At 42.2% G+C, this 27,803-nt stretch overlaps 1 protein-coding gene and 2 long non-coding RNA genes across 3 annotated transcripts in view; all 3 read right to left on the bottom strand.

The window, feature by feature from the left end:
• Positions 1-17,411: 17,411 nt before the first annotated feature.
• On the bottom strand, positions 17,412-17,969 carry LOC146681979 (uncharacterized). The gene is made up of 3 exons (XR_014917988.1): positions 17,910-17,969; positions 17,666-17,836; positions 17,412-17,586 (listed from the first exon to the last, which is right to left on the bottom strand). It is a non-coding gene; the product is annotated as an uncharacterized LOC146681979 (long non-coding RNA).
• Positions 17,970-19,991: 2,022 nt separating this feature from the next.
• Positions 19,992-27,803, bottom strand: part of LOC146681975 (uncharacterized) — a 69,128-nt gene continuing 61,316 nt past the window's right edge. The window contains exons 2-3 of the long non-coding RNA XR_014918015.1: positions 21,134-21,307; positions 19,992-20,458 (exon numbers count right to left, since the gene is read on the bottom strand). This is a non-coding gene — a long non-coding RNA (uncharacterized LOC146681975). The remainder of the gene's footprint in view (positions 20,459-21,133; positions 21,308-27,803) is intronic.
• LOC146681978 (NLR family CARD domain-containing protein 3-like) overlaps positions 23,664-27,803 on the bottom strand; it is a 30,631-nt gene continuing 26,491 nt past the window's right edge. Inside the window, exon 4 of the mRNA XM_085448507.1 lies at positions 23,664-23,880. Within this exon, the coding sequence (XP_085304633.1) occupies positions 23,664-23,880 (217 nt within the window). The remainder of the gene's footprint in view (positions 23,881-27,803) is intronic.

The following is a 27,803-nucleotide window of genomic DNA, read 5'->3' as shown; positions in this document are numbered from 1 at the left end:
AGCAAAACGTCAGATGACTTGAATGTTCCTCTGCAACACAAAGTCAAAGTCTGCCTCCTCCACAGGCAAAGGAGAAGCTCCCACGCTCATCCAGTGCAGACCGTTGTGCTCTGGACAATGAAGTTCCCGCTTTCATGTTCCGACCTATCAGCGCACCTGCATGTGAGCTCCTAAGTCCACCACCTGCTGATGCCAGCTTTCATTCGAAGGACACAGACAAGATCATGCATCCAGATTTGAAAAACGATCGTTCATCCCTGGATGATGACGTGACATTTTTCATGTGTCCTACTGATGTTCCTCTGCCTCCGAGACCTCCACCCACTGCAGAGGTAGGTCTCTGCAGAAAGCGCAGATATTCTACTGCTTTTTCTGTGGAGGATGAAGAGGAACATTTGATGCCCAAACGCATGAGGCTGATGAGTTGGGATGTCTCTAAGTCTCCAGCTGCTGAGAAGGAGTATGTTTGCTTTACTTGTCCTGAAGACAAGAGGTCTGAGTTACCTCTCAGCTCCCTCCAAGGCCATCCACCATCACAGGTCAATAATAATGACACTGACCAGTGTACCATTCTGCTGCCTCCTGAAATCCCAGTGCCTCCACCCACTGCAGAGGTAGGTCTCTGCAGAAAGCGCAGATATTCTACTGCTTTTTCTGTTAATGATGAAGAGGAACATTTGATGCCCAAACGCATGAGGCTGATGAGTTCTGATGTTCCAGTTTCTTCAAATCCTCCACCTGCTGATGCCAGCTTCCATGCAAAGTACACTGACAAGATCATTAATCCAGATTTGAAAAATGATCGTTCATCCCTGGATGATGAAGTGACATTTTTCATGTGTCCTAGCGATGTTCCTCTGCCTCCGAGACCTCCACCCACTGCAGAGGTAGGTCTCTGCAGAAAGCGCAGATATTCTACTGCTTTTTCTGTTAATGATGAAGAGGAACATTTGATGCCCAAACGCATGAGGCTGATGAGTTGGGATGTCTCTAAGTCTCCAGCTGCTGAGAAGGAGTATGTTTGCTTTACGTGTCCTGAAGACAAGAGGTCTGAGTTACCTCTCAGCTCCCTCCAAGGCCATCCACCATCACAGGTCAATAATAATGACACTGACCAGTGTACCATTCTGCTGCCTCCTGAAATCCCAGTACCTCCAAGTCCTGCCCCTGTTGGAGTTCTAGAAACTGTTGATTTTCCTTGTGTTGATAATTAAATACATGTTTGTGGTAATAAATACATTTTTGAGCAAATACATGTTGAGATGATTCGGTTGCTTATGATGGTTATAATTATCCAAACAGTATTATTCCTAATAAGATCTTTACTTTTTCTACTTATTTTCTCCATGACCTATTTCGATGTCTATTTCGAAGATACACTCATATCATGACAGTATGCTTATTCTCAGTAGAGTGTATAGCCACATGTGAACAAATAATAAATTAAAGTCACTCATTAACAACTTACCACATACGCCGGAGCTGAATTCAAGATGTAAGCAGACGTTTCACAGATATCTTGGTTGTCTTTCCATTTCCTACACTAACAGTATCCTGAGAATTGGCTTATAGAGCTGATATAAAGGTGAAATTTGATGACTTAATGGAAGCATCATCAGCTTAAATGCAAATGAATCCACTGTACTTGAGGTAACCTAACACTGACCATGAACGCCACAATCACTGTGCGCCAGTCCAACACAGTGCTTTACTGTGAACTCACCACAGTACTGCAAACTAAAGTGTTTATCTTCCAGTCCAATCCAATCCATCTTTATTGAGAAAGCACTTTAAAAAACCCAGGACAAAACCAAAGTGCTGTACAGTAAATGAGTTAAGAACAATAGAATAAAACATAAGAGTAAAAAAATAAAACACATAATACATAAAAAATGTAAACAGCCCTATATTTCAAAACAAGATAAAACAGCAAAAATAAACTAAAAAACTCAAACTAAAAACCAACATCTTACAAGGTGTCAAAGGTCAGGGTGAAGAGATGAGTTTTCAGGAGTGATTTAAGAACAGGCAGAGAAGAAGCCTGTCTAATCTCTAAAGGCAGATCGTGTCACAGTTTCAGAGATGCTGCAGCAAAAGCACGATGTCCTCTAAGTTTACGCTCAGTCCTGGGAACATTCAGGAACAGCTGATCAGCTGACCTGAGACAGCGGGTGGGTTTATAAGACTGTGGCAGCTCAGAGAGTTAAGATGCAGCTAGGTCATGGAGAGCTTTAAGAGACATTAATACCAAAAAGCTGCTAACATGATGTTGTATTTTATTTACATGTCTGTTTTAGCACTTTAACATTTGCATCTGTCTAACTGGCTAACCATGCAAGACTATTGTAAGCATTGCTCTGTAATAGTGCGACATTTTGGACCCCAGGAGGTCCTTCTGTATCTGCACGATGTTTGACCTGCAGTCTTTATAGCCGCCTATGTATATTCTTTTAAACCTTTTTATTGTTTTTAAATGATAGTTACGGACCAAATGTTAAACTATATAGTTGAATATATAGTTAAAGTGTTTCTCTAGATACAGAGAAAGGTTTTACATCAAAAGGTCATCTGTCTGCATATAAAACAGAAGCTTTCATGCAGATGCACTTCCTGTTTAGAGACTTTGAGGTTTAGGTAGTGACGGGGGTGATTTACTGAGCGTGTAAGTTTTCCTCCTGTCAACACACTCTACAATGCCGCCCACATGCCACTCCTGTCCAGTCTTGAAAGCAAAACATGTATGTATAGTATAAAATGGTGAAATGCTGATTTCCATGTTTCAATTGAATCACTTGATTGTAATCAATTGATTGCAGAGACTTTTGTCAAGACCCTATAGAATCAGGTTGAGCTGTCCCTGAATGTCCTCGAGGCGGGAGTAGGCTAAGGCGGAATGTTTAAAATGCCCAACTATTTTCCGTCCCACTGCTTTAGCATCAGCTATGCTCCTCTGTGCTAATAAGTGTGGGTAAATAAGCGTGGGCAAACTCTTTGTACTCGTTGTCGTGTTGGGATTTTAGGTGCTTGATTAAATTACTTGTGTTAAATGCGCTACCTTTAGAGCCTCCTCTGGACAATTTCGATGAGCATAATTTGCAGTCCACCTTTGTTTTCGTGTCTTCGTTCACTTTGAAATAGTTCCACACGGCTGACTTGTCTCGCCTCGCCTTCTCCCAGCTCTGAGATGCAGCCGGGGCCTGTGGGGCGGGCACTCGGCGCCTGTGATTAACCCCTTACATGCCGCTCAAACATAGACAGGTCTCAGACCGTGGTATCGGTCCTCGGTATCGGGGAACTTTTAACGAGTACTTTAGAAAATGTGGTATCGAGGCCGATACCAGATACCGGTATTGGTGCATCCCTACCTCAGATTAAATATTTCCCAAAGTAAATTGGACTGAACTGGCCAGTTAAATACACGAGGGGATACGAATAGAAAAAAAATTATCTAAAAACAAAGAATGAAAACCAACTATTAATTTAATACTTAAGTCTGTGAAGGTTCTCAGTCATCCAGGTCATCGTAGTCTAAGGAGCTTGGAAGGAAAAGCGTCTGGACTTCTTGAGTTACTTGAAGACGTTTCACCTCTCATCCGAGAAGCTTCTTCAGTTCTAAGGGTCAATGGTGGGGAGTCCCAGACTTAAAACCAGTGGGAGTTTCCCCCCAAAGAGGGACAAAGGACCCCCTGATGATCCTCTACCTAATCACATGAGCCAAGGTGTGAAAGCGGGTGTGGGTCCTAATCAGCCAGGGTTTCGGGTGAGCTCATTGTGAAACCTGGCCCCACCTTATCATGTGATTTCCTGAGGTCAGATGGCCCAGGATGTAAATGGTCTGAGATCCCTTCCCAGACACCTTAACGTCCAATGAAAAAAAACACATCAGTAGTAATATACCTATAGCTTTCCCCCCCACCCCGAGGGCATTTGCCCCCCACCCCCCCACCCCTCTCCCCCACACCCCCCACCCCGAGGGCATTTCCCCCCCTCCCCTATCCCCCGCCGCGTCCATGTGCGTGTGCACGTGCGCGAGAACGGACTTTTTGCACGTGCGTGTGTGTCCAGGGGTCATATGAGTTCACATGTGTTTAATAGTGTATTATTTAATGAAACCATTATGTGTTTTAATTAAACTCTTTTTAAAGGATTGTATAGGTCTCAGAGTTCTGTTATTTAGACATAGGTGATTTAATTTAACTACTTTATGGGTATTTTAACTAGTTAGGAGCCTTTTGCATTTTCTTCAGTGCTATTTAGGAGCAAATAACAGGTATCCCTTTAGAAATAAACAGTGATACTTCTAAAAACCGTGTATTCCCACACAGCATTTAATTTAGCTAGTTTAGGAAGATTTCACTTTTCTAATAGTTTCACAGGCTAGTAGTTTTTTTTGAAATAGAGCACCACAAACAACATGTATCCCTTTAGAAATAAACTGTGATACTTCTAAAAGTACATATTCACACTAGAGCTGTATCAACCTCAATGGGGCTTTAATGCAACTAGTCTTATAATTATCTACTAGTCTGCAACAGTTAGACTCGCTGATTACACATAGATGATTTAACTACTTTAGGGGCATTTCACTTTTCTAAAAGTTTCACAGACCAATAGTTTTAAATAGAGCACCGCAAACAACATGTATTTCTTTTAGAAATAACCTGTGATACTTCTAAAAAACACATATTCTCACACTCTGCAACAGTTAGACAGAGGGGGTGCAGCAGCTGCCTAGCTGATCCCATCAGTCTGTAAAAGAAGTCATGAAGCAAACAAAAGATGCTCCTTATCAAGAGTATCCCAACCCAAAGGTGTATATTCACAAACAGTTAATGGCTTTAATGCAACTAGTCTTATCATGTCAGAGGCCGGCAGAAACTATGTCCAACAGAGTCTCCAAAGGCTTTCCACCTTTCTTCCTTACATCGTGCTCTTTTATCTCTACATCTCAGAGGTCAACTGAAAGTAGCCCCACCTATATAAAAACACCCCATCAGACACACAGTATTTTCCTCAGCACTTCACAACTGCAGCGAGGTATATCGTTTAAACTTTTTATTTTTTCACCTGAATGTGCGTTGGAGCCGACTTTGCTACCCGCACAGAACGTTTCTGACAGTCGGGCGCTGCTTATACAATAGAGAAAAGCAACAGTACAGAGTGTTTCTCTGCTCCAAGACATCCCAGGGCCTTTCACAAGGTAAGCATGTCTGTTATACCCAGAGCATAAATGTCTGTATGTCAGCGCTGATTATTCAAACCCTGTTTAAAATGTGACACATATGTTGTCTGAAAACAAATCCTCTAAATTTGCAAAGTTACTGATTTAAAAATATATTTTCGAATTTTTAGTTGCATGTCAAACATATGATAGACTCTTGAGCATATTTATATAGCTAAATTCACAATGGTATAACCGTGCTAAATAAAAGAGGCCCAAGCACCAATGCACTCTAATGCAAACCTCTAAACTGCATGTTGATAAGTACATGAAGCGTACCTCTACCTCTACAGCTGAAAACAGTTTGTATCCGCACTCTGAGGGTCTGCTGAATTGTTTTTAATACGGCACTTTTTGACGAACAGCAGATGATGAAATCCTCTTTATTGTAGAAACTGGCCCTAAGCTATTGTTGCTCATACTTACTGAGGTCCCTAGCTACTTCCTTACTATGTCTGTAAACTTTTTTGAAAAGGAAGCTGTTGTAGATTTAAAGAAACATCTTAATTGAAGCAAAGGCAAAAAAAAAACTGGAATGAATTTTATGTGACTGTTCATATTAAAGCCAACAACAAGTGAAAATCCAAAAACGGCTTCAATCCTTTGTATTACAGTTTTTGCCCACTGCTTGAACACATTTTGCAAAACCCCGCTCGCTGTGCCAAAACTGTACACACAAGTACACATGACACAACACTGGGAAATATACCATTCACATCTGTGCCAAATTGGAACTCTACTCCCAAAACCTAAACTCTGCTGTCAAAACCTAACATTCCTTTGTCAAAATGTAACTCTGTTGACAAAATGACACATACCTGCACCATATGCAAACACTCACAGATCAGGGGGAACACACTAGTCTGCTGTACATAAAACACTGCAGTCCTTGATTCCCATTGTTTATTCAGAAGGCACATTTACAGGAGACACATTTCCAAACAACCATAAACGCAAATAGACCTACTCAATACTGTACATTGCAGTACCATGAATACAGGTACAGCAAATAAAACAACAACAACACAATAGTACTGCAATAGAAAAAACACTATACTGTAAACACAAAAAACCATGACAATTGTGCATAAGTGGGCTCATGGATCCCGCCGTCTGTTGGGGTCTGGGCACAGGACCTCATCAACATCGCAAGCAATGTCCTCTCCCGCTAGGCACCGGGGTAAATATCCTCTTGCTCTCCCTCCATCCATGCTTGCAAAGTTCTTGGAATGGCTACGCTGAGGGCTTTTTGTAGTTGGCTAATTGGTGTTCGGTTTTGCAAGTAGGTGCCTTCAGGTGTGTATTTGAGTGGTTGCAATTACCCGATGTGTTTTGTATTTTGGATACATGTGTTTTCCGAATGGCACCCTGAGATTTCATTTTGTGAGCGAAGTGTCTTGTGTATGAAATAGAGTGTAGCATGCAGGACCATGTGTGTTGCATGAGGGAGTAGGTGTGTTGCATAATTGGTACTGGGGTGCAAAGCAGCGCTTTTGTTTAAGGTAGGGGTACATGTGTTTGAGGTATGGTAACAACAGCTTCACGTTGTGTTACTTTAGTCTAAGCATGGGTTTGTAGTGTTCAAGCAACGGGCAAAAACTGTAATGATCAATGGTAATTGAAGAGGAACCCTGGCTCGGGACATTTTCATGACAAGTGTCAGCGCAGACATCTACTAACGAGAGAACATGTTTTATCATCATAAACACGGTGATGTGAAGCATCGTTAAAGTGTCACTTCAGTAATGCTGACTCATGTTTTTAATAATGACTTTAAAACACTAATTTCTGTGGTTTATTTTAAGTTTACAGAATATAACATGTGGTAAGACGACGAGTTTTACTTCTCACTGTCCGTGTCATGTGTATCTATTTATCATGTATGCTACTTTGCCGAAAATGTTTCATTGTGTTCATGAAATAAACCAGACTTTCACTGTCTGCATCTTTTACTGTTTTCTGCTTTTGTTCACTCCAAGTTTGACAAACCTACAGATATCCAGAGTTAACTCACTAACAATGTGGAGCAGTCTCAGTGTATTTAGCTGCTTTTTCCCTGAACACAACCAACTGAGAGAAACGCCTGTAGGCCTCACTTTGGTCATTTTGAACGCTGAAGGAGATTTGTTCCATAGACACCTTATACTAGTGTTTCCTGCACTACTATGTTCTATTTAAATCCAGATGACTTTTATAGTTTGCAGTGAAATTTGTTAAACCGTTGCTTAATGGGACAGAAGTACAAGTCACTCTTTACTAACACATTTATAGATGAGTTTATTGCTGAACGACACAGCTAGCAGTCTCACACACTCTTTAGGTTTTTCAAGTTTTGTGTGTAATGGTTTAGTCTATCAAACCTCACCCTTTTCTCCCCAGTATCACAACAGTGTGACTCCCAAAGTACAGATCAGTAAACAACCAATGATTCTAAATCCAGAACAGAAAGATACAGTTGGAAGATGAATGATTGCGTTTTTATGATGTGTAGTAAAACGACCCCCTCTCCTTCTTCTCTGTGTTGTTGTTGTTCTTGTGTGTGTGTGTGTGTGTGTGTGTGTGTGTGTGTGTGTGTGTGTGTGTGTGTGTGTGTGTGTGTGTGTGTGTGTGTGTGTGCGTGTGTGTGTGTGTGTGTTAGCCCTACTTAAAAAAACATCTGAATTACATTTAGAGCTGAGATTCTAAGTTGTAAGCAGAAATCTTAAGCTCAGCCAGAAACATGTTTCCCCACTTTCACAATGCTGAGGTGTCAAATCCACAACCCGCAACAAATGGTTTGTTACACGCGGGTGTGAAGGGCAAGCTTTACTTACACAGCCTCACACACAGTAGATTTTTAAAGTTTTTATATGTCAGGTTGGGTATCAGACGCCACCTCTCTGGGGACACCTCAGGCCCTCCAAGGTTTGGAGGCCTATCTCCACCCACCACCACTTCCCCTGCCGGTGGCGGACTCCCTCAGGTGTCGGTGTGTTGGTGGTTCTTTGTGTCTGGGGGTGGGCGTCCGGGTACACACCGGCTCACTCCTTGGCGGCCGCTTGTCGGGGCCTGGGGCCTGGGGCTCGCTCGGGCCCCTTTGGAGGTGGGGTGCCCCCGGCCTCTCGGCCTGGGGCTCAGTCACTCAGGCGCAGCTGGGGGCCGGCGGAGCTCACGGGCGCGTCACTGCAACTCCCCCTGACTTCTGCTCCGCGGCTGCTGGGCGAGCCCTCATCTGGGACTCTCCTCAGCTCTTACTGGGACAGTGGCGCGGCTGCCCCTCTGTTGGTCTTCCATGGTCTCTTGTGTTCTGGGGGCCTCTGGATGTCTGGAGTTTTGATCTCCTCCATACCCGCTTCACACCCTGGAGGACAGGGCTGTGGCCCCCCCACACTCCCTAGCAGATCATTACATGGAGAAACCTTTGGAATGCAAGCATGCTGATCCACACAGGTATGCACACATGGGTATTCACAGACGCGGACTAAAGCTTTCTTGGCTGCTGCCTCAAAGCACACTGTGCGCTGTCTATCTTGCGTGCTGCACAATATCGTTTATTATTTAGTAAATATTGATATTGATAAATATTGACTAGCTAGTTTATTGTGATGGTGCTTTGTTTTCTCTATTATTATGTTGCATTTTGTTGTTTGCTGTCTCCTCTGTTTGTTTTTTTTGTTTGTTTGTTTTTTTTCTCCATACAGGTGACCCAGGAGTTCTTTTTTTTTTTTTTCTCTCTCTTCCCCCCCCTTCTCACAGTCTCTTCTCCCCTTTGGTTTTCTTTCTTTCTCTCCCCCTCTTTCTCTCATTCATTCCCCCTGTCCTATTTATTAAAAAAAAAAAAAAAAAAAAATGACAAAGGATGAACTGAAGCTCTGCCATCACGTAATGTCGCATACTGCTGTTTCTGATGTCATTTAAAAAAAAAAAAAAAAAAAAAAAAGATTTTTAAAGTTTTTGGTTACAGGGGTTTAGCCACAGATGCAACATCCACTTTTGATAAAGATCACTCCACCTGTTTATTTCTTAAGAAATTAAGCATCTTTATTAAGCTTTTATTTATAAATGTCTACACAATGATAGACACCGTGTGCTCTGAGACATTATAGACTTCTACTTCCATCGGTTTGCATTTTAAACTCCCAGCCTTTCAGTTTGTTATGAACGACTTATATTTCTAACATTTTGTGATATAAAAGTGAACCATGCGACTTTTTTTATTTGGAATGACTTAAGACACGAGTTATTTAAACAATTCTAAATGACAGTGTGATGGCCATAGTACTTTATGTGGGCCAAATGTGTTAAGGATAATGTTTATCAATGTAAAATTGCAAAGAACTTGTGGATAGAATATACCATTTTGTAAACAGTTACCTCAGAAGCTGTACTGGTAGATCTATGTATGTAAGGTAAAACTATCCACAGTACTTCCACTTCACCTGTGAGTGTACAAACACTGGAGGGACATATATTGTCCATATCAGTGTCACTGTGGAAGGTAAATGCATTTTGGTTTCTTTATCTGACACAGTTATTCAGCACTGTGTTAGCATTGTATTGACCTGCTTATGTGTTTTTTATTCTTGTAATTTGTTCATTTCTTTTCTTCTTATTTTCACTTACAGCAGTTTAAATACTCTCACTGACTCATTTATCAGGTACATCTTTGAACCGAGTTGGACCACCTTCAGCCATCAAACATGTCTTCATTTTTTGTGGCACAACAAGGCGCTAAAAACATTCCTCAAAGATTCTCAAGACATATTGAAATTACATCATCACACAGTTGCTGCAGATTCGTCAGCTGCTCTTACTTGAAGCAAACTTTCCGTTCCACCACATCCCAAAGGTGCTCTGCTGGATTGAGATCTGGTGACTGCGCAGGCCGTACATGATTTGAGCGCCGTGACATGGTGTGGTATCCTGCTGGAAGCAGCCATCAGACGATGGGTATTTTTTGGGCATAAAGACATGAATGTGGTCAGCAACAACCTTCAGGCAGGCTGTGGTGTTTAAATGATGCTCAGTGGTCACTACAGGGTCCAAAGTTTGCAAAGAAAATCCTTCACAGAGCATTACACCACCAGCAGTCTGAACTGTTAGAAATCAACTCATCGGGCAAGGCATCGTTTTTTTAGTCTTCTGTTGTCCAGACTTGCAAACTGTAGCCTCAGCTTGCTGTTGTTAGAGGACAGCAGTGATATCCAGTGTGGTCCGCTCTGCCTCAAGGTTTGATGTGTAAACAGCATTTTTACCCAGAGAATCACAGCTCACTGGATATTTTCTATTTTTCAGACCATTGTCTGTGAACAGAGATGATTGTGTGGGAAAATCCCAGCAGATCAGCAGTTTGTGAAGCACTGGGACCAGTAACATGTGCCATGTTGCTCTGTTTGAGTATTGATTTGCTGACATTTTATTATTTTATTAACCTTTATTTAACCAGGAAGATGAAGCTGACATGTGATTGACAAATGAAATGAACACTGAAATATTTGTGTTACACCCTGAACAAGTATACCTCATAAAGTGGCCAGTGAATGTATATAAGCAGCTGGACCAATTTCAGTTCATAGTAATATTCAGAAAAGATGCAAAAGAAGAAGAAGAAGACAAAAGAAAAGAGCACAGTGACAATATTTAAAGCTCTGTGGTTATAAAACTGGGGTTTCATTACTTCACTCAGAGTTTCAGTAGACGTAAACTGTGTTTGATTTGTGTTTTGATTTCCAGGAAATGAAAGTAAATGATTTTACTGACAAATGCATCTTTTCAATGATTTAGACACAAACGAGGCCCACACTTCAGCAGACAAATCTTTTTCCGTTTATCTGCCCGGTGTTGTGATCATCTTTATAACTGGAGTTATCGTGGGATTTATCTACTGGAGGAAAAGTAATGGGTGAGACTATTTTTGCTGCAGTAATTCAAAGATGATATAGATGTAGAGAAAGTAAAAGGAAACATCGCATTTCAATAAATGAGAATTCGCTGTATGTTAAACATCATGTCTAGAATGAACACTTTTTATCCTTCCAAAAATAATTATCATTATTAAGAGAGAAGATAATATAAATGTAGATGTTCTTACTTGATTTTTCTCTGTTTGAATGTGAATAGTGTTACACTAATGCTGACATCCTTTCTTATCAACGTGGCTGCTTAAGGTCAGGAACATCTGGAGTGTCTGTACCTGAAAATCCCAACGGTTTGGTGAGCAATTTATTGCTACGATCTACAGCAGCTAGTTAAAAGTTTGCCAGTAAACATAAAACATGTACATTTATGTTTTAGGATGTTAACTACTTATATAGATAATTACAGATTAGTGTTATAATACTATTAGTGCCAACTTCAGTGTCCTTTATTTTGTGAAGAAGCTCTTACAGAAATGAGCAGAAACATTAAATAATCCAGGCAACAGATGGAGAGATTTAAAGATCAATAGAGTGTGTGGGTAGACCGGGTTGAACTTGATTAATACCTAAAATATTTCACTTTTCTAAAGGATGACGATGAGCCAGATCAGCCCTATACAAACCTTCAGCAGCCATCGAGTGATTCCTACCAGACTCTCATCTCAGTGAACCATCAACACGACAACAAGACACGCTCAGCAAGAAGCACAGGAACTGTGGGAGTGGATAATAAAGCTCTATGAAACATTTTAAAGTATATAAAACTTTAGGTGACATACTAATATAATAATATTCATATATTAAAATAAACGTCCATCTTTTCACACTGGATAGTTGTTTCCCAGTAATGGAGACCATTCAGTCATAATACTCCAACTCAGGCTCTCAGATTTAATACAATACAAACACAATAAACTGTGGCAAACATGACTCTTTGTATCAGACTAGTTTTGTTTTTGAACAAACATCTCATCATAATTTGAACACAATGTCCATCCAGATAAACAGAGAGATCAGTCTGGCTTAAACAATGTTGGTGGTTCACCTTCTACTGTCCTTCCACTTTTATGCACTTCTATTTTAGACATAGTAAAAGTTTCAGTGTAGACACAAGAGGTGAAATAAGGAGGGTGCAAGTCTTCCTGCTTTCACTATAGTCTACCTCACACTGTCAGCCACAGTTACTTCCTCACCAGCATGACTGCACGGAAACTCTGCTTTCTCCTGCTTCTGCTTGTGGCTTTTAGCAGTGAAGGTAAATATATATAATTAAAAAAGAAAAGCTGTAAAGCCAGGTGTTTAAGAAGAAAGCTTTAGTTAGGTTAGTGAAATAATATATGTGATTGATTTTCCCACAACAACAAATATATAGAAACTATAATCCCGATTTTGTTTCATTTTAACTGGAACAATTTATAGAGACTCTTGTGAAGACAATTGGAAAGAAACCCGATTCCACTCAAATATGCAGCAAAACAACTCTGAATATTACTGTGATGATACTGTGTGAGATCAGCACAGAGAGGAGCCGAGGAGAACAGTGTCGTCTGCTCTATCGTTACGACCGAGGCTTTATTCATGGCTGTGACTCCAGGTTCACACTGATCAAAGAAAATGAGACTGTGTTTCTCCACCTGCTCAACTTAACATCTGAAGACAGTGGGAACTACACCTGTGAGTGTGGATTTCGTGGTGGATTGTATGTTCTCCATCTCAGTGTGACTGTGAGAGGTAAAAACATTTTCTATTTATACCCACACCGCAGATTCAAGGTGGATGTTTGGAACTGCGTTAACACTTTCTTTTCTGTCATACATGGTTTGAGGTCGTCATTCCCGCCTGCAGCGGATTAATGAAAGGTTTCAGTCAGGAGATGAACATCTGGAATGTTTTTAAGCTCTTCTTCTGGCTAATTTGTTTAAAATTTCATTATAAAACTGCTCCAATCACAACTTTGGTGTTATTTCATCAGTGAAATGTTTGAATGATGCAATTGTAACTCTAATGTAATGAAAAGATAAACATGTTTTCCACTTTAATATAACAGGTTAATGCAAATTTCGTGACTTTTCATGTTTTCAAAATGAAGTTTTTTTGTGTGTGTGGCAACATTCAACAGACGATGGAGATTCTTCTGGCATGAAGTTCATGGCTACAGTTCCCATCATTTCTGCTGCTGCTTCACTCATCAGTGTGGCTGTGATAACCTGTGGTTACAGCCTGAGGAGAAATCCTCGCAGGTGAAAACTTTTACTGACGCACTTAAACTCATGAAATGACCCTTTGAAATCACTTGAGCACATTACTGCATACAGCAGCCACTGTGGTGTTCAAAGTATCTCATAGGTTCTTTTCAAACACCACACATTAGTTGTAGACATAGCTAGTCTTGTTTTTGAGGTATTTTTCACCCCATGACCTCTGATGTTTTTATCCTAACAGAGAAAACAGATCAGGTCTAACTAACTTAACAGGATCTGAAACTCGCCAGATGTTTGTGAGTTTTCCATAGTTCTGTTTTACACTTAATTGTGCCGAGGCTGCAGTGCATTATGTCTGTGTTTTAAGCTGCACTTTAATTAAATGTAAATGACAGTGTAAATTGTTGTTTAGGACAAAGAGGACCGCTACATGAGCCTTCATCGGCAAAACATCGATGTCTACCAAACTATCTCCTCCGGTCGCCTTCATCATGATGCTGAGGCCACTGCATGTCACAGTCATGTACAATAATAATCAGAGATGGAGTTTTTACCCTGACTACGTGATCTATAAAACTATGATGCTAGACATGCTATCTATAAAAGACACTGACATTTTAACTTGCCAGCATCATGTGTACTGTTAGTTTGTTTTGCACTGAAAAAAGAGAAAAATATTAACGTCCAGTAAAACTTGTAATGATGTTGTGAATGAATTGCCTTAATTCATGGCTTTTAACACCATTTAATTTCTGTTTTTTATCTGGTTTGAACGTTGAAAATCCTGCCACTTGGCTCTGTGGCCTCTGCCACCATTATGGTTTTTGCTATACTGGTCCACTTGATAGTCATATTTGATGATGATTTTACTTTATTTTGAGTCATTAGAATCAGAACGGGGGTCAGGAAAGAAGAAAAAAGATAAGCTGGGGAGAAAGTTAACAGAAGAAGAGGGAAAAATAGAGAAGAAGAGAAATAGATGGAGAGGAAGAGAGAAAACATACTGAAAATCTATTTCATCATCTGCTGAAAAACACAAGGAAAAACCAACACAGTGGGGAACCCACAGCAACAACCAATAATATGCAGTAAGTAGGCTAGTAAGTAGTAGTAAATAATAGATATTAAATGTTACTGAGCAGTAAATGGGCCCAGAGGGCCGAGACCTGAGGGCACCCCACCCGCAGCACAGGCCCAACAGAGCCAGGGGGCCGGGCCCCACCGAGCAGCCGCCCAGAGTGAGCCACTAAACACAGAGAACCACTAATGCACTGTGGGTGGGGGCACCAGCTACTGGCAGGAAGTGTGGTGGGGGGAAATAATACGTGACTATTTTTATGTGGAGTGGAATTAAACTGCCATAGAATATGCTTGTGGTGGATTTGACTCAACACAAGCGTATTGTCAAAGTGTTCTTTGGCATGCATCGAGGCAGTTTCTCAGATACTGAAGTGACTTGAGAAGAGCCAGTTAAAGCCTACTGTGCTTGAGTGGGCAGCTCAAGTTTCCACCTGGAAGGTTTAGTGAGACAAAGACAGGAAGTTAAAGCTGCTGACTAATAATCTGCAGGTTCCTGATTTGAGTCTCTGTTAAGAGGATGGTGTCTCTGAGATAATTGCTTTTGTGCATCGATAAATAAACAGGGAAATAAATGAATAGAAAAAAGCATCCGAGCGGATGTGCACCGATGGTGTGCCCACTGGTCTTAAAGTGCCTTTGCGCCCCTTACCATTTATGGAGGTCCCATTTGGGCACATTGGCTTGGACCTATAGTGTACATGGATGTTGCTTTGTATTAGTTCTGTTATATTATACAACACAATAACATGATGCAGTGCTGCTGTGCACCATTTCTGCAAAGAGTGTGGTGCAAGCAAGGAAGATAAGATAACTCTTGCACAGTCATACCTAGTGCAATAATACAACAAAATTGGAAACTGTCCCACCATAACACAATCATTTAGATACAATATTGGACTTTGTTTACATGTAACTGCACAAATAGAATTTAGAAATGTAATTATTGACAAGAGTGAACAACCACTTATAATGTAATCTACAGCTGTGACCAAACAGCTAGATAGAGAATCAGAAGTGTTGTGTTTTCTACAAAGTTTGCTGTTTCAGTGAGAGTCATATGTCATATCATTTCAAACAGTGGCGATCCAGAAATGTTGTACAAACGAGTAAGACTAACTATAGACTTTAGCCAAAGTTGTTAAGTTAGCTAAAGAGTTGGGATTGTGTGTAAGGCATAAATAAACCTAAAATGCAATGTTTTGGACGTTCTTTGGCACATTTCCCTACTGTAGGGGTCTCTGCAAGCATACGGGGCTCTGAGAGGGAACAAGATGACAACGAGGAATTCTACTGGAAACAGTCGATCATGTCTGTCAAAGCTGAATTCAGGGCAAACTAGGCTAAATTAGTGTTTTTAGCTAACAGCTACAGTAAGCATAAAAGTGACTGTTGGGCTATTATTTGTTAACAGGGGCGATTTTAGCCCATTTTTGGGGTGCTTTGGTTCATTTTTTGGGGTGCTTTGGTTCATTTTTGGGGTGCTTTGGTTCATTTTTGGGGTGCTTCAGCACTTACTTACTTTTTTTTGACAATATTTCCTGTTTGTGTGACACACTACTAAAAATATAAAAGGCAGAACTTGGTTGAGAGGTAACATTTTAACAACAAAAGTATCCATAATATTTTTTAATATTTTGTAATAATTTATTTGTAATAATTTATTCTGTTTCAGGAGTGTTTTTATGTATCTGTATTATATTATACAAACACATTAAAAGTGAATCTCTGTCCAAAATATGCACTCAGTTTACTTCTTACTCACTATGAGCATCATTCATTATTCTCCTCCAGTAATTAAGGTTAGGATATGTATTTTTTTTATTCCAATCCATTCTTCTTTTGCAGCATTTAAATAACCTTGATCAGATTTGATGGTTTAGTTACAGACTTTTCAAAAAAGTGTTTTGCTTTTCTTTCACAAATGTGGGATTAAATTGTTAAAAAGTACAAAACAGTGATGTCATGTTTTGTGACGAGGACCCAGGCACAGAGAGACTTGATGAATTTAAGAATCTTTTGATTTAATAAAGAAATTTGCAGACTTGCACAGAGATGGTAAAATTATGATGACTGATAAAGGAGGCGAAGACAACAGACGATGAGGACAGGGAGGATGCAGGGACAGAGACGGGGAAGAAGTCTCATTGTGACGAGTAAAGTGTATCTTGGCTGGCTGGGCAGCTCTCTGGGTGCTCAGCCCCCCGAAGCTCTGATCCTAGAATCCTCCCTGAATTGTGTTAATACAGTATGTCAACATGAAAGCATAACTGTACAGGGTGGGCCAGTTATATGGATACACCGTAATAACATGGGAATGGTTGGTGATGTTAAAGTCCTGTTTGTGGCACATTAGTATATGTGAGGGGGCAAACTCCTCAAGTTCGGTGGTGACCATGGTGGCCATTTAGAAGTCGGCCATCTGATACCAAATGATACCAAACAAGGCAAAGTAAATAATTTTTAAAGGTAAATGTAGAGGAAACATCAAAAGTTGTCACGGCTGGGGCAGCAGTCGTGTGGTGGAGTGAATGAGGACCAAGATGCAGACGGCGGTGGAGATGCGAGTGGAGATTTATTTACAGTGAAAATAACAAAGGTGAGGGAAGAAGCGAACATCAACCTAAACTGGGACAAACTAACAGACAAAGCAGAAAACATGAGGGCAGCAGGGAAACACAGAGATGACACGAAGAAGACAGAGAGACGTGGAGAAACACCGATGGACACGGAGACTTTTCACCTGTTCCTTTTGTTTGAAGTGGCTGAACTTGGCCACAGTAGGACGTGGTCTCCCGGTCGCAGCCCGCATGGGGCCGATGCGATGCACTCTATCAAAGGCGATGTTCTTCACCGTGTCCTCCAGCAGCTTCAGGTGGGTTTTGATGAAGTTTTTGCACTCTGAGCCTTCTTCATCACAAGATCCTGGAAGCACTGATCAATGTAATTGTCACGGCTCAACGGCACGAGGGAACAGGGATGGACACAGGCGCAGAAACCAACCCGGAAGCGAGGTGACAGAAAACAAATGATTTATTTCCGCCCACAGGAAAACAAAGGTGAAACACAAAGCGACGCCACCACACTAGTGGCGCGTAGGATTCGTCTGTGATAATGAGGGCGACCTAGACACGGCTGAACAGCGGGGACAGCGGGGAGGTAGAAACAGGACTAGGTAGGGGCCGGGGCACTGGAACAAGAGGAGATCACGATCAGAGGGATCCAGCAGACAACCAATAATCCTCCGCAGTTGAATTGAATTGCCTTACTTGGTTTCAGATGGAGGGGACAGGTGGAGCGGAAAACCCGGAAGCGGTCGAGGCGTGGGGAGGCAGGCAGGTGAGCAGTGGGCCGGCAGGCCACGTTGTGTGAGCAGCTGGCGGCCCAGGTCCAGGAGGACGGGAGCGAGGGGAACAAGATCTCCACTCCGGGTGCTATCGCTGAGGACAAGAAAAGACAGGTCAGTCATCACACGGCGTTAAGACAAGGTTTAGGATGCTCCACTGAACTAACATGGGAATAGCAGATACTCAGGCGATGAGTGGTTGAGAGCGCAGGTCTGATATACCGCTGGCACGATTGCTCACAGGTGGTCAGCCAGGGAGGGGCAACCGGACTCCGCCTAAAGGAGGAGGAGCCGCTGTCTGAGACCTGCAGGTGCCCAACCAGACCATGACAGTAATCTTGGAGAGCCTCTAAACTCTCCCCGTTGTTCTCCAGGGTGTTGGAGATGATTTAGACAAATATTGTTAGTTAGAAGACTATTGATAAGTGTATTTGGTAATACTGAAGCTTAAAGGAATTTGTTCAATTCTAAACTACCATTCGCTTTAATTTTCCGCCAAAATCTCCGGCGTCTGACGTCAGTTACAACATGAGTCGCTTACCTCTGACACTCTGAAGTCACATTGAGTTTTCCTCACTGACTGTTTCAGACAGGATTGTGGGAGCAACACAAAAAGCAGCTTCAGCTGGAAACAGAGCGTTCTCACTCCCGAGGCGTAACATGTGGACGTTTTGTCACGTCCCGCGGCGTTCCTGAGGAACGCGAAAGGAGACCTTCGGCGTTCTTATGGTACGCGGCGGGTTATGGCTGGAATCCAGTGCAATGACGCTCCCGCGGTAGTAGACGTTCCAGACCTGTATTCCAGCCCTAAACCTAACCTTATGCCTAGCCCTGACCATAACCTTATTCCTGACCTTAACCAGGACTTTAATGATGTTAAATAGCGTGTTTCTAAGCGATTTGAAGAAAAAGAGCGAACATGTGTAGGTTCAGTCCAGACGGTTCTCATATTTCCTCTTTTTCCGAGGTCGTCATTTAGGAACGTGGTGGGTAGCCGAAAACGTAATATGGTGACGATTTGTCACCTAGCGTAAAATGTTACGCTTTGGGAGTGAGAACGGGTTGCTGGAAACACACAGTTTAGTGTCTTTGCTGCTCGCTTTAAGTCACAATAAACAGGAAACTCATTGTGTCTCATGTCAGAATCACTCATATACAGGACAGGAAGAGGCGGAGCTTATTTCCTGCAGGGAGAGGTTAGCAGTCTGTGTCTTTCTCATTTCTGAATCCTAAAGAGCTGAAAAACACAGGCTGTTATTGGCTGGCTGACACTGGGATTAATGTCCTTGAAGCCAGCAGTCTTTAATGTCCAGGTTCAGAACGGGCAGGTGAAAAACAGTCCTTTATGTCCTCTGATGTTCAATAAACTGTCCTGATTACTGAGGGAGCAGAGAAAGTGTCTCCATCACTCACCACAGCTGGATGCTCTGAAATCCTGGAATCCAGCTGTGGAGAGGAGCGCCGGCGGCGTGGACGCAGTTTAGTAATCAGGGAACGGGAGGCAGGAGGGAAACACAGCTGGGACCAATTACACACACGAGACAGGAAACAGTAACACAGGACTGTCAAAGTAAAACAGGAAATATAACACAGAGTCCAAAGTAAGGAGACGTGGGACACAGTGAAGACACAGAAACAGAAACCAGAACTATAATCACAAAACAAACTCAGAAACATAAAGAGTGAATCAGCTGATTCAGTGTTTGTGACAAAAACATGGATCCTGGTTAATAACTTTTATTTGTTTGTTTCTGTATTATTTTGTGTATCGTTCTTATGAGCTGTTGTTTTGTCAGTGAAATATTATTTCATTGTTTTAAGCTTTTTGTTGACTTTGAAGTGCTTAAGTTGATATTTTTGAACATTTAATTTGTTCGATTATTGTCGAGTCGATAAAACTGTCAAACGCACAGCTGCTTCCAGCACGGCCGGAGGAGAGGTGGCCGAGCAGACGCACAACACACACAGCTCACAGGTTTGCATTTCTAGATATTGCAGATGTTGCAGAAATTGAGAGTAAAGAACTCAGAGATCCAGCGCTGTCTCCTGCCCCTTATTTATACACCACAACACAACGACAGGCGTAACTCACACAAACGGGTAACATGAGGCTCAGATGCTTTGGACGTGTTCACATATACTGGACACAGAATGATGAAGATGGAGCTGCAGGAAGGAGGAAAAGAGGAAAAACACAGAAAAGATTCACAGATGTGGTGAAAAAGGACACGACAGCTTCTGTTTGTTAGTTTGGTTTTTCTTTATTTGGTAAAGATTCAGAAATAAAGAGAAGATCACATGTTTGAATATTATATTAACGTTCTGTAATTACAACAAGTTGTAAAATCTTTCCAGAGTGAGACAGAGACTGTGCAGAGACTGTAGAAGGACAGAGCAGCAGCAGAGCAGTCCAGATACACTGATGATCCTCTGTCAGATCCAGAGGGACACACAGGGCTGATGCTGGACTCTACATTGTGTCTGACAGTGGAGCTGTTCTCAGAGCAGTTCACTCTGCAGCACTGACAGTCATCTGCACTTCATTCCTCTGTCAGTCACTGCTGGATGAAGCTCTCCTCTCCACCTCCCAGTAACATGGCCCAGTCAGAGCGTCTCTACACACAAGCTGCTGCTGCTTCAACCTCTCTGGATCATCAGGACACAGCTGCTCCTCTCTCAGCACACACACCGTCCTGTTTACCATCATCACCTCCACCTGCAGAGAGAAGGAGGAAGAGCAGAGGAGATAAACGAGTGTTTCCAGAGACTCTTCATCAGCTGTCAGTCAGTGATGCAGCACATCCAGTATAAAGAGCAGCAGGGACGTCAGTGCTGGGACTGTACTAGGACTCATTGTTGCTTCACTTTTTCTAATCTTTGGATTTTTATTGAAGTTGCTGAAAATGTTTTTCCCTCCTAGTTTGAGTTTGGACTTTCATTCATTAGAAGAACCTTGGTGTGTCCACTCTGAGCTCTGTAGGAACCCCAACAACAAGCCCAACAATCCAGATGGACGGTTCCAGCTGTTAACTGGAGGAATTCCATCCAAACATCTGCTCTCACTAAATTCTTCCTCACCTACAGACTGTGTTCTTCACTGCTTTAAACTTGGAAATCAATGCAGTCATTGGTCTGCGTGCTGCTTTGTTCAGAGAGCTGATTGGCTGTTGACAGTGTTTGATCAGAGCGTGTCAGCCGTTACTACGGTGACCATAAAGGTGAGAAACAGGAAGTGTTTGTGTCCAATCCTGAAGCCTGTCACCGTTCTCCTCTCACAGCTTCACTGAGAAGCTGCAGCTTTACAGGAAACACTGGATCTTTGTTTCATACTGACTGTGTTTAGTACAATACTGCTGACAGCACCACCCACTCACTCCATCACTCTACTGACCTCAGAGTCTCCAGTCTGTAGTCTGGACTCTTCTGAAGATCAGACAGCTGCTTCACATCTGGATCCTTCAGGTTGTTAAAGTCCAGGTTGAGCAATCTCAGATGGGAGGGGTTGGACTTCAGTGCTGCTGCCAGATAATCACAGCTGATCTTTGACAAACCACAGTCCATCAATCTGTATAAAGAATGAAAGATGTAAGTTTATTAGACAAAGTGCTTGAAATCATTCAGTGTTTCATCATCTGTTCAGAGCTGAAGAAGGTTCAGAATGTAGAAGTTTAGAAAATGGAAACTCCAAACAGCTGAAGCCAACAGGAAGCAGCTTCAAACAGGAAACTGTGCAGAGTTTCAGACTATATGTCCTGATGCAGCCAGTTGGATTTTGGAGATTTGAATCTCTGTTCTGTGACTAAGTCCTTGAATCATTTCTTCCAGTTGGTCCAACAAGACAGACTAAGTATTGGACATGTGTTGTGGCTCCATCAGGGGAGCTTCTAAATGTGATGTGATGGCCCCTCTGGGTCTGTCAGGTCACAGCACTGAAGAGAGCTCAAACTGGGCACACAGCTGTTCCAGTCTGGACCAAAGACTCTATACTGGGACTGAGGGACTGCTTTGACTGCACCCACTGGGACTTTTTAAAGGCTCATGTTCTCACTTAGATCATCGATTTCTACTGACATTTCTTTCTGGGAAAAATGGGGATTACTTTGGAAACAGGAAGTATTTTCCCCAATAAGCAGCCCTGGATTAGTAAATCACTCCAACATGTTCTCAGGCAGAAGAAGCTGTCTTGTTATGAGGGAGAGAAGAAAAAGATTGAGGCACAGAAACCTGTTGAAAGAGAGATAAAGCAGCTAAAATCAGGTGTAAAAGTAAAGCAGAGGATGAGCTGAATAAAGGACACTCAAGGCTGGCTTGGAAAGGAATGAAGTCCATGGTGGGGATGCAGAACAAGGAGCAAAGATGAATGTGATGCTGAATCAGCAGAAGACTTGGACTCATTTGATTCCAGCTTTGATATCATTGATTTCAATGAAGAGCTTTGTGATTGTAGCAAAGGGCTGGTAGCTCTGAGAGTCCCACTGATGAGGTGTTTGTGTGGAAATCTCTTAGTGGGACCAAAGAGAGAAAAAGCCCTGGTCCTGATGCTGTGGGAGGGAAATGATTGAAGTGTGCTGTGAGGAACTGACTGGGAGATTTTCACACATTTTCCAGTCCTCCTTGGAACAACAGGAAGTTCCCAGCATATGGAAACAAAGGTTAAGTGTCCTATGGCACTCAGTGATGATGGTGCTGTGGCCCCACCACCTCCACCTCTTTGTAAAGGAACTAACTGTAATCTGAAGCTTCAAATGGAACTAAGACTTCCTCCACTAGGTGGCAGTGTCTGATGAGAAAGTGTTAGTGGAGCTGGCCTGGAGTCAGAAACAGGAAGATGCAGGATTTGGGCTGAAATGGGCAAAAGTGGTTAGCACTAGTGCCTTAGAGCAAGAAGGTTGTAGGTTGAAGCTTGTTGGTCAGCTGGGCCTTTCTGTGGAGGTTGGATGTTCTCCCACAGTCCAATGAAATGCTGCTTAGGTTCATTGGTGCTTCTACATTGGCTGTAGGTGTGGATGTGAGGGAGTGCTTCTCTGTCGCTCTCTGTTGGCCCTGTGATGGACTGCTCACCTGTGCAGGTGGACCACGCCTCTTGCCCTATGACAGCTAGGGCACAGGCTGCAGCCCTGTGAGCCTAAGCTGAATAAACAGTTAGCAAAAATGATCCATAGATGGCCTGAAATCCCCCAGTTAGCAGTTTGGTAGATAGCTATGACATGCTAATCCCATCCAGCAGCTGTATTCTACCTGTAAGCTGATCCGTGCTGAGCCAAAGCACTTTTTCATATACAAATTACAACCTTTAATAGAAACCTATTGGTCAGCATCTTATTAGCCTGCTGTTAGCTTCATTCCACAGAAAACTGAGAGAAACTAACAGAGTTGATAAAGAATAAAGAGAAATGTGCTGATTTAAAGCCTTTGAAGTGCTTCAGATGATCTCTGTCCACTTCTGTCCACTCATTCATTCATGTAAGCTTTCTAATGCAGCTTTGATCTTCACAGTCTGCTTGATGAAACTCATTCTAACCCTGAATGTCAGAGTGTTCCTCCTTCTCTTTCCCATCATTCATGCTGGCAGTGGAGGAGATTTGGATGTTGGACTGTGTTTTGGATGATGTGTGTATGTTTGTGTTGGACTGCTGTCTGTAAAGCAAACGCACATTTTGCTTTGGATTTCAGTGTCACACAGACTTTAAGGTGCAATGAAGAGTTTGAGAGTTTCACAGTGAATTTTCCAGTGGAGGATTTTTCTTCTTCTTTGAAGGTTTGAAATGTGAACATTGTTCTGCTGCAGTCAATGGACTAAACCAGAGAAGAAGAAAACAGACTTTACCATGAAGATCCTCAGTGTGGATCAGTATAATATCAGCCTGATGTCTGCAGTTTAGTGTCAGCACAACTTTCACATCATATTCATCTCAGCACAACTAAAACATGCTGACTGACCTCAGAGTTTCAAGTTTACATCCTGGACTCTCCAGGAAACCACACAGATGCTTCACTCCTGAATCCTGCAGCTTTTTGTTGTTGGTCGAAAACCAGGAGTCATTACTCAGGTCCAGCTCTCTCAGATGGGAGGGGTTGGACTTCAGTGCTGCTGCCAGATAATCACAGCTGATCTCTGACAAATCACAGCCCCACAATCTGTATAAAGAATGAAAGATGTAAGTTTATTAGACAAAGTGCTTGAAATCATTCAGTGTTTCATCATCTGTTCAGAGCTGAAGAAGGTTCAGAATGTAGAAGTTTAGAAAATGGAAACTCCAAACAGCTGAAGCCAACAGGAAGCAGCTTCAAACAAACACAACAAGAGAAAAAACTCTGAATGTTTCACATTAAAGTCGTACATTTCTCATAAAAACAGGACAAAGACTTGAAAAAGTCGTGTTTTTCCTTCCAGGAACCACATGGCTTCACTTTTAAAGGTGAAGTGTGACAGAAATGGACATATTTGAAGTCCAACACCTTTTTCCAGTCACATTATTAAAGCAGACAAACTACAAGCTCATTTTCATTCCAACAAGTCATCTTCTGACCTGGACTAACAACACTGGTCTCTATGTGCAGCTGGCTGTGAGACCAGTGCTCAGGGAGCGTCTACAAAGTGCAACACTGAAAGAACATCACACACTCATTTGCTTCCAGCACTTTCACACAAACATCTACTGTCATTATTGTCACCAAACTCTGTGGATCCTTTATTGCAAATTCAAATGGGATCAAATGGTCAGACAAAAGAGGGTTATGAGGAAATATGATGAAATGTTGTGTATTAGCAGCAAGTTATTGAATCATTTTCCTCAGAAACCAAACAAAATGATTGACAAACATGTTTTTACAAACTCAGTGTTGGACTTGGATCAGCAGGATAAGCTGATGTTTAAAGGCATTTGAGTCTCGCTGTATGAGAGTCCAGTTCTTACTCAATATTTATGGATGATGTTCTTTCAGTGTTGCACTTTGTTTGGCACAAAATGAAATTATTTGGCCTCTCAGATGCTTTTAGAGATTCCCAAATGACTGATGATGACATCTCTGGGGTCTGATTGATAGAAAAAAAATGTCTTTGAGACCTTTTGTAACTGACAAACTCTTCATCTGCTAACAACACTGAGTTGAATCTCCATGGCTGATAGTTGGAGCAGGCATCAGGAATACACATTGAAAAAACAAGAGGAGAAATCACCAGAGTCTTATAATCACATTCTGTAACTAAAGGGAGACGTTTTTCTATACAAATATATGTTTTATGGACATTAGAAAAAAAAGAGTATTGACGTGAAGCAGGATTATGAAATCTCCATACATCAGCCAGCCCATAATTATCAAGAAAGCTCTGAATGACGCATGCTGAGTTTGGACTAAGTGTACTTTTGTGTGAACTGTGGTCCATAGCAGATAATGAGCAGTTTAGGTCTCCCTCAAAGATGATATTGTGTGATGACATATTGGGGAGCCGCGCAAAGACATTAGTGAAAAATCTGTGATCGTCCCAATTAGAGGCGTAGATATTTGCTAAGATCAAAGGAAAACCATAAACTATATTTTCTGCACTTAAAATCCTGTAATTTTCTCATAAATCGACAGTGCGCCTCATGGATGAATTCTGGTTGTGCTTACTGACCTCGAACCGATTTTATGTGCTACACGGCGCTCAGAAACCTTTCAAAAGATGTTTTGGTACGACTTTGCTCAGCTACGAGGCCGCACCGCTTGATGGATTGTTGGAGCATTACAGCTACGAGGAGCCTCGCGGAGTGATACGTACTCTGCTTCAACGTAATATTACTGTATTGAGTGTGTATAAGGACCATAAATGGCACCTGTAAGAGACACGGTTACAAAGAGGGTTTCAAACTCCAGGCTGTCAGTCACGCAGTAGAACCTGGGAACAGAGCAGCTGCTTGTTATTATGCTCAGCGTCTGTTTACATTTTGACTGCACGATTGTGAGCTTTTTGTTATGCACAAAAACAACAGTTTTCTTTTATTTATGGAGCATTATTATTTAATAAATGCTGATCATTTATTCCTGAGTAACTGTTTCATGTACATCTACGCTGTATGTTAATAAATGTGCCTGTGTGAGATTTGGGACACAGCTTTGACTAAGAACTCTCTTTTTGTTCGTACTTTCTGGCTTCAAAAATATCGAGATATATATCGTATATCGCCATCCAGCTAAAGAATATCGAGATATGAACTTTGGGTCATATCGCCCAGTCGTAATATTGCAATAGGTTGTCCGTTAAACTCAAGCGGGGCTTGGGCCCTGGCACGGCGTAGCCACACAATCCTGGTAGTAGTGACGCTCGGCTATGACGGCGTGCGGGTTACCAGCTGGCTTTCTCAGGATAGGGCTCCTGTGTGAGCGGTCGACAATAACGTCTTTATCCATACCCAGCACTTCACGTAGTAGCACGGATACGGCCGTGGAGGAGCTCGAGTCCAGGCCCTCTGGGATCCCTATGATGTGGATGTTAGCTCTCCGCTTCCTGCCTTCATCACATTTATCCTTCAGGTCAGACAGCTCCTCCTTCATACTCTCTACTGTAGACTGCAGGGTGGTCACCTCATCGCTCCACATTGACAGCCCATCCTCAGCTTCTTTCACTGTAACCTTTACTCCATCAACTTCGCCGCACGTCGCCGCCATGCTGTTAGCGATCTCATTTCTCAGTCCTTGCACGTCAGCCCTTATATTGTCAAAATCTTCTTTCAATGCATTTCTGACTTCTTCTTTTAACAGCGTACTAATGTCCTCTTTAATGGATTGAAGAAGCTCCAATTTTAGAGCAGTAGGATCCACATCACGCGCGTCTGTTGAGTCTGCTCTTCAGCGGCCGTAGAGCTGGACGCTGCCCTTTGGCCATCATCGATACTCTCGCCCGAGATCGCACCGGGGCTAAAATATTCACCTGCTCAGCTGTTTTTGATCAGTTTGAGCCTGTGTGGTTTGATCAGGTGGAGGAACGATGTGATGCTATAAAGACATCATCTTGTCCAAATGAAGTTGTTCCAACACGTGTTTAAAAAGATTTTAAAGGTTGTCGGTTCCGACATCTTAGCGATTTTTAACAGCAGTCTTAGTTCAGGTGTTGTACAGCCTGTTTGAAACATGCTGTTGTACAGCCTGTACTAAAACCCTGATCTGGATCCTCTGTCCGCTCAAACTTCAGGCCTATTTCAAAGCTTCCCTTCCTGTCGAAGATTTTGTAAAAGATTATATTTGTTCAGCTGCAATCTGTTGTAAAGGTTTCAGTCTGGTTTTAAAGCTCTTCACAGCACTGAAACTGCACTTTGGAAAGTTCTTAATGATCTTTTATCAGCCACTGATCAGGAGACTCAGCTGTGCTTTTGGATCTGACCGCTGCCTTGACCACAGCATCTTGACCTCACCATTGGAGCATGGCGGCATCAAGGGCGCTCTATTAGACTGGTTCAGCTCTTTTATTAAATCGCATTATTACATTTGGGGCTTATATTTGACGGCAATTTGAAAAACAGCTGAGCTCAGTTGTACAGCGGTCTTTCTTCAAACTGAGGCTTTTATCTAAGGTGAGATCATTTATATCTTTTAAAAACCTTGAACGGGCGATCCACGTTTTCATGACGTCCCAGCTGGATTATTGTAACTCCTTATATGTTGGAGTTAGTGGGACCTGCCTGGCAAGACTGCAGCTGGTCCAGAAAGCTGCAGCTCGTCTTCTGACACAAGCTCAAAGACATTTATCGTCCCAACAACCACATATACGCTGGTCCCTCGCTGTAACACAGTTCACCTTTGGCGGCCTCGCTGTTTCGCTGATCTTTTTTGTGCAATTTTGCATGCTTTTGTTTTTTACAGCGCGTTGTGTTCTGCGTCCTGATTGGCTGTAGACCATTGTCAGCCAATCTCGTGCCGTGTCTCCTGTACAGTACAGAATGTGTTCAAATTTACAGCAGTGTGACTCTGCAGTGCTGCACTGTATGTTTGTACGTTTTGTCCCAACAAACAACAATGATGACGAGACGTTTTGCACCTGTGGTAGCAGCCAAAGGCAGAGGAAGATGCTGACCATCATAGTT

This window comes from Copadichromis virginalis, linkage group LG23 (genome assembly GCF_057382275.1).
Source record: "Copadichromis virginalis isolate Kocher_CV1m ecotype Utaka linkage group LG23, C_Virginalis_male_GT1.1, whole genome shotgun sequence".
NCBI lineage: Eukaryota > Metazoa > Chordata > Actinopteri > Cichliformes > Cichlidae > Copadichromis > Copadichromis virginalis.
This window is presented reverse-complemented; position numbering and strand designations above follow the sequence as displayed.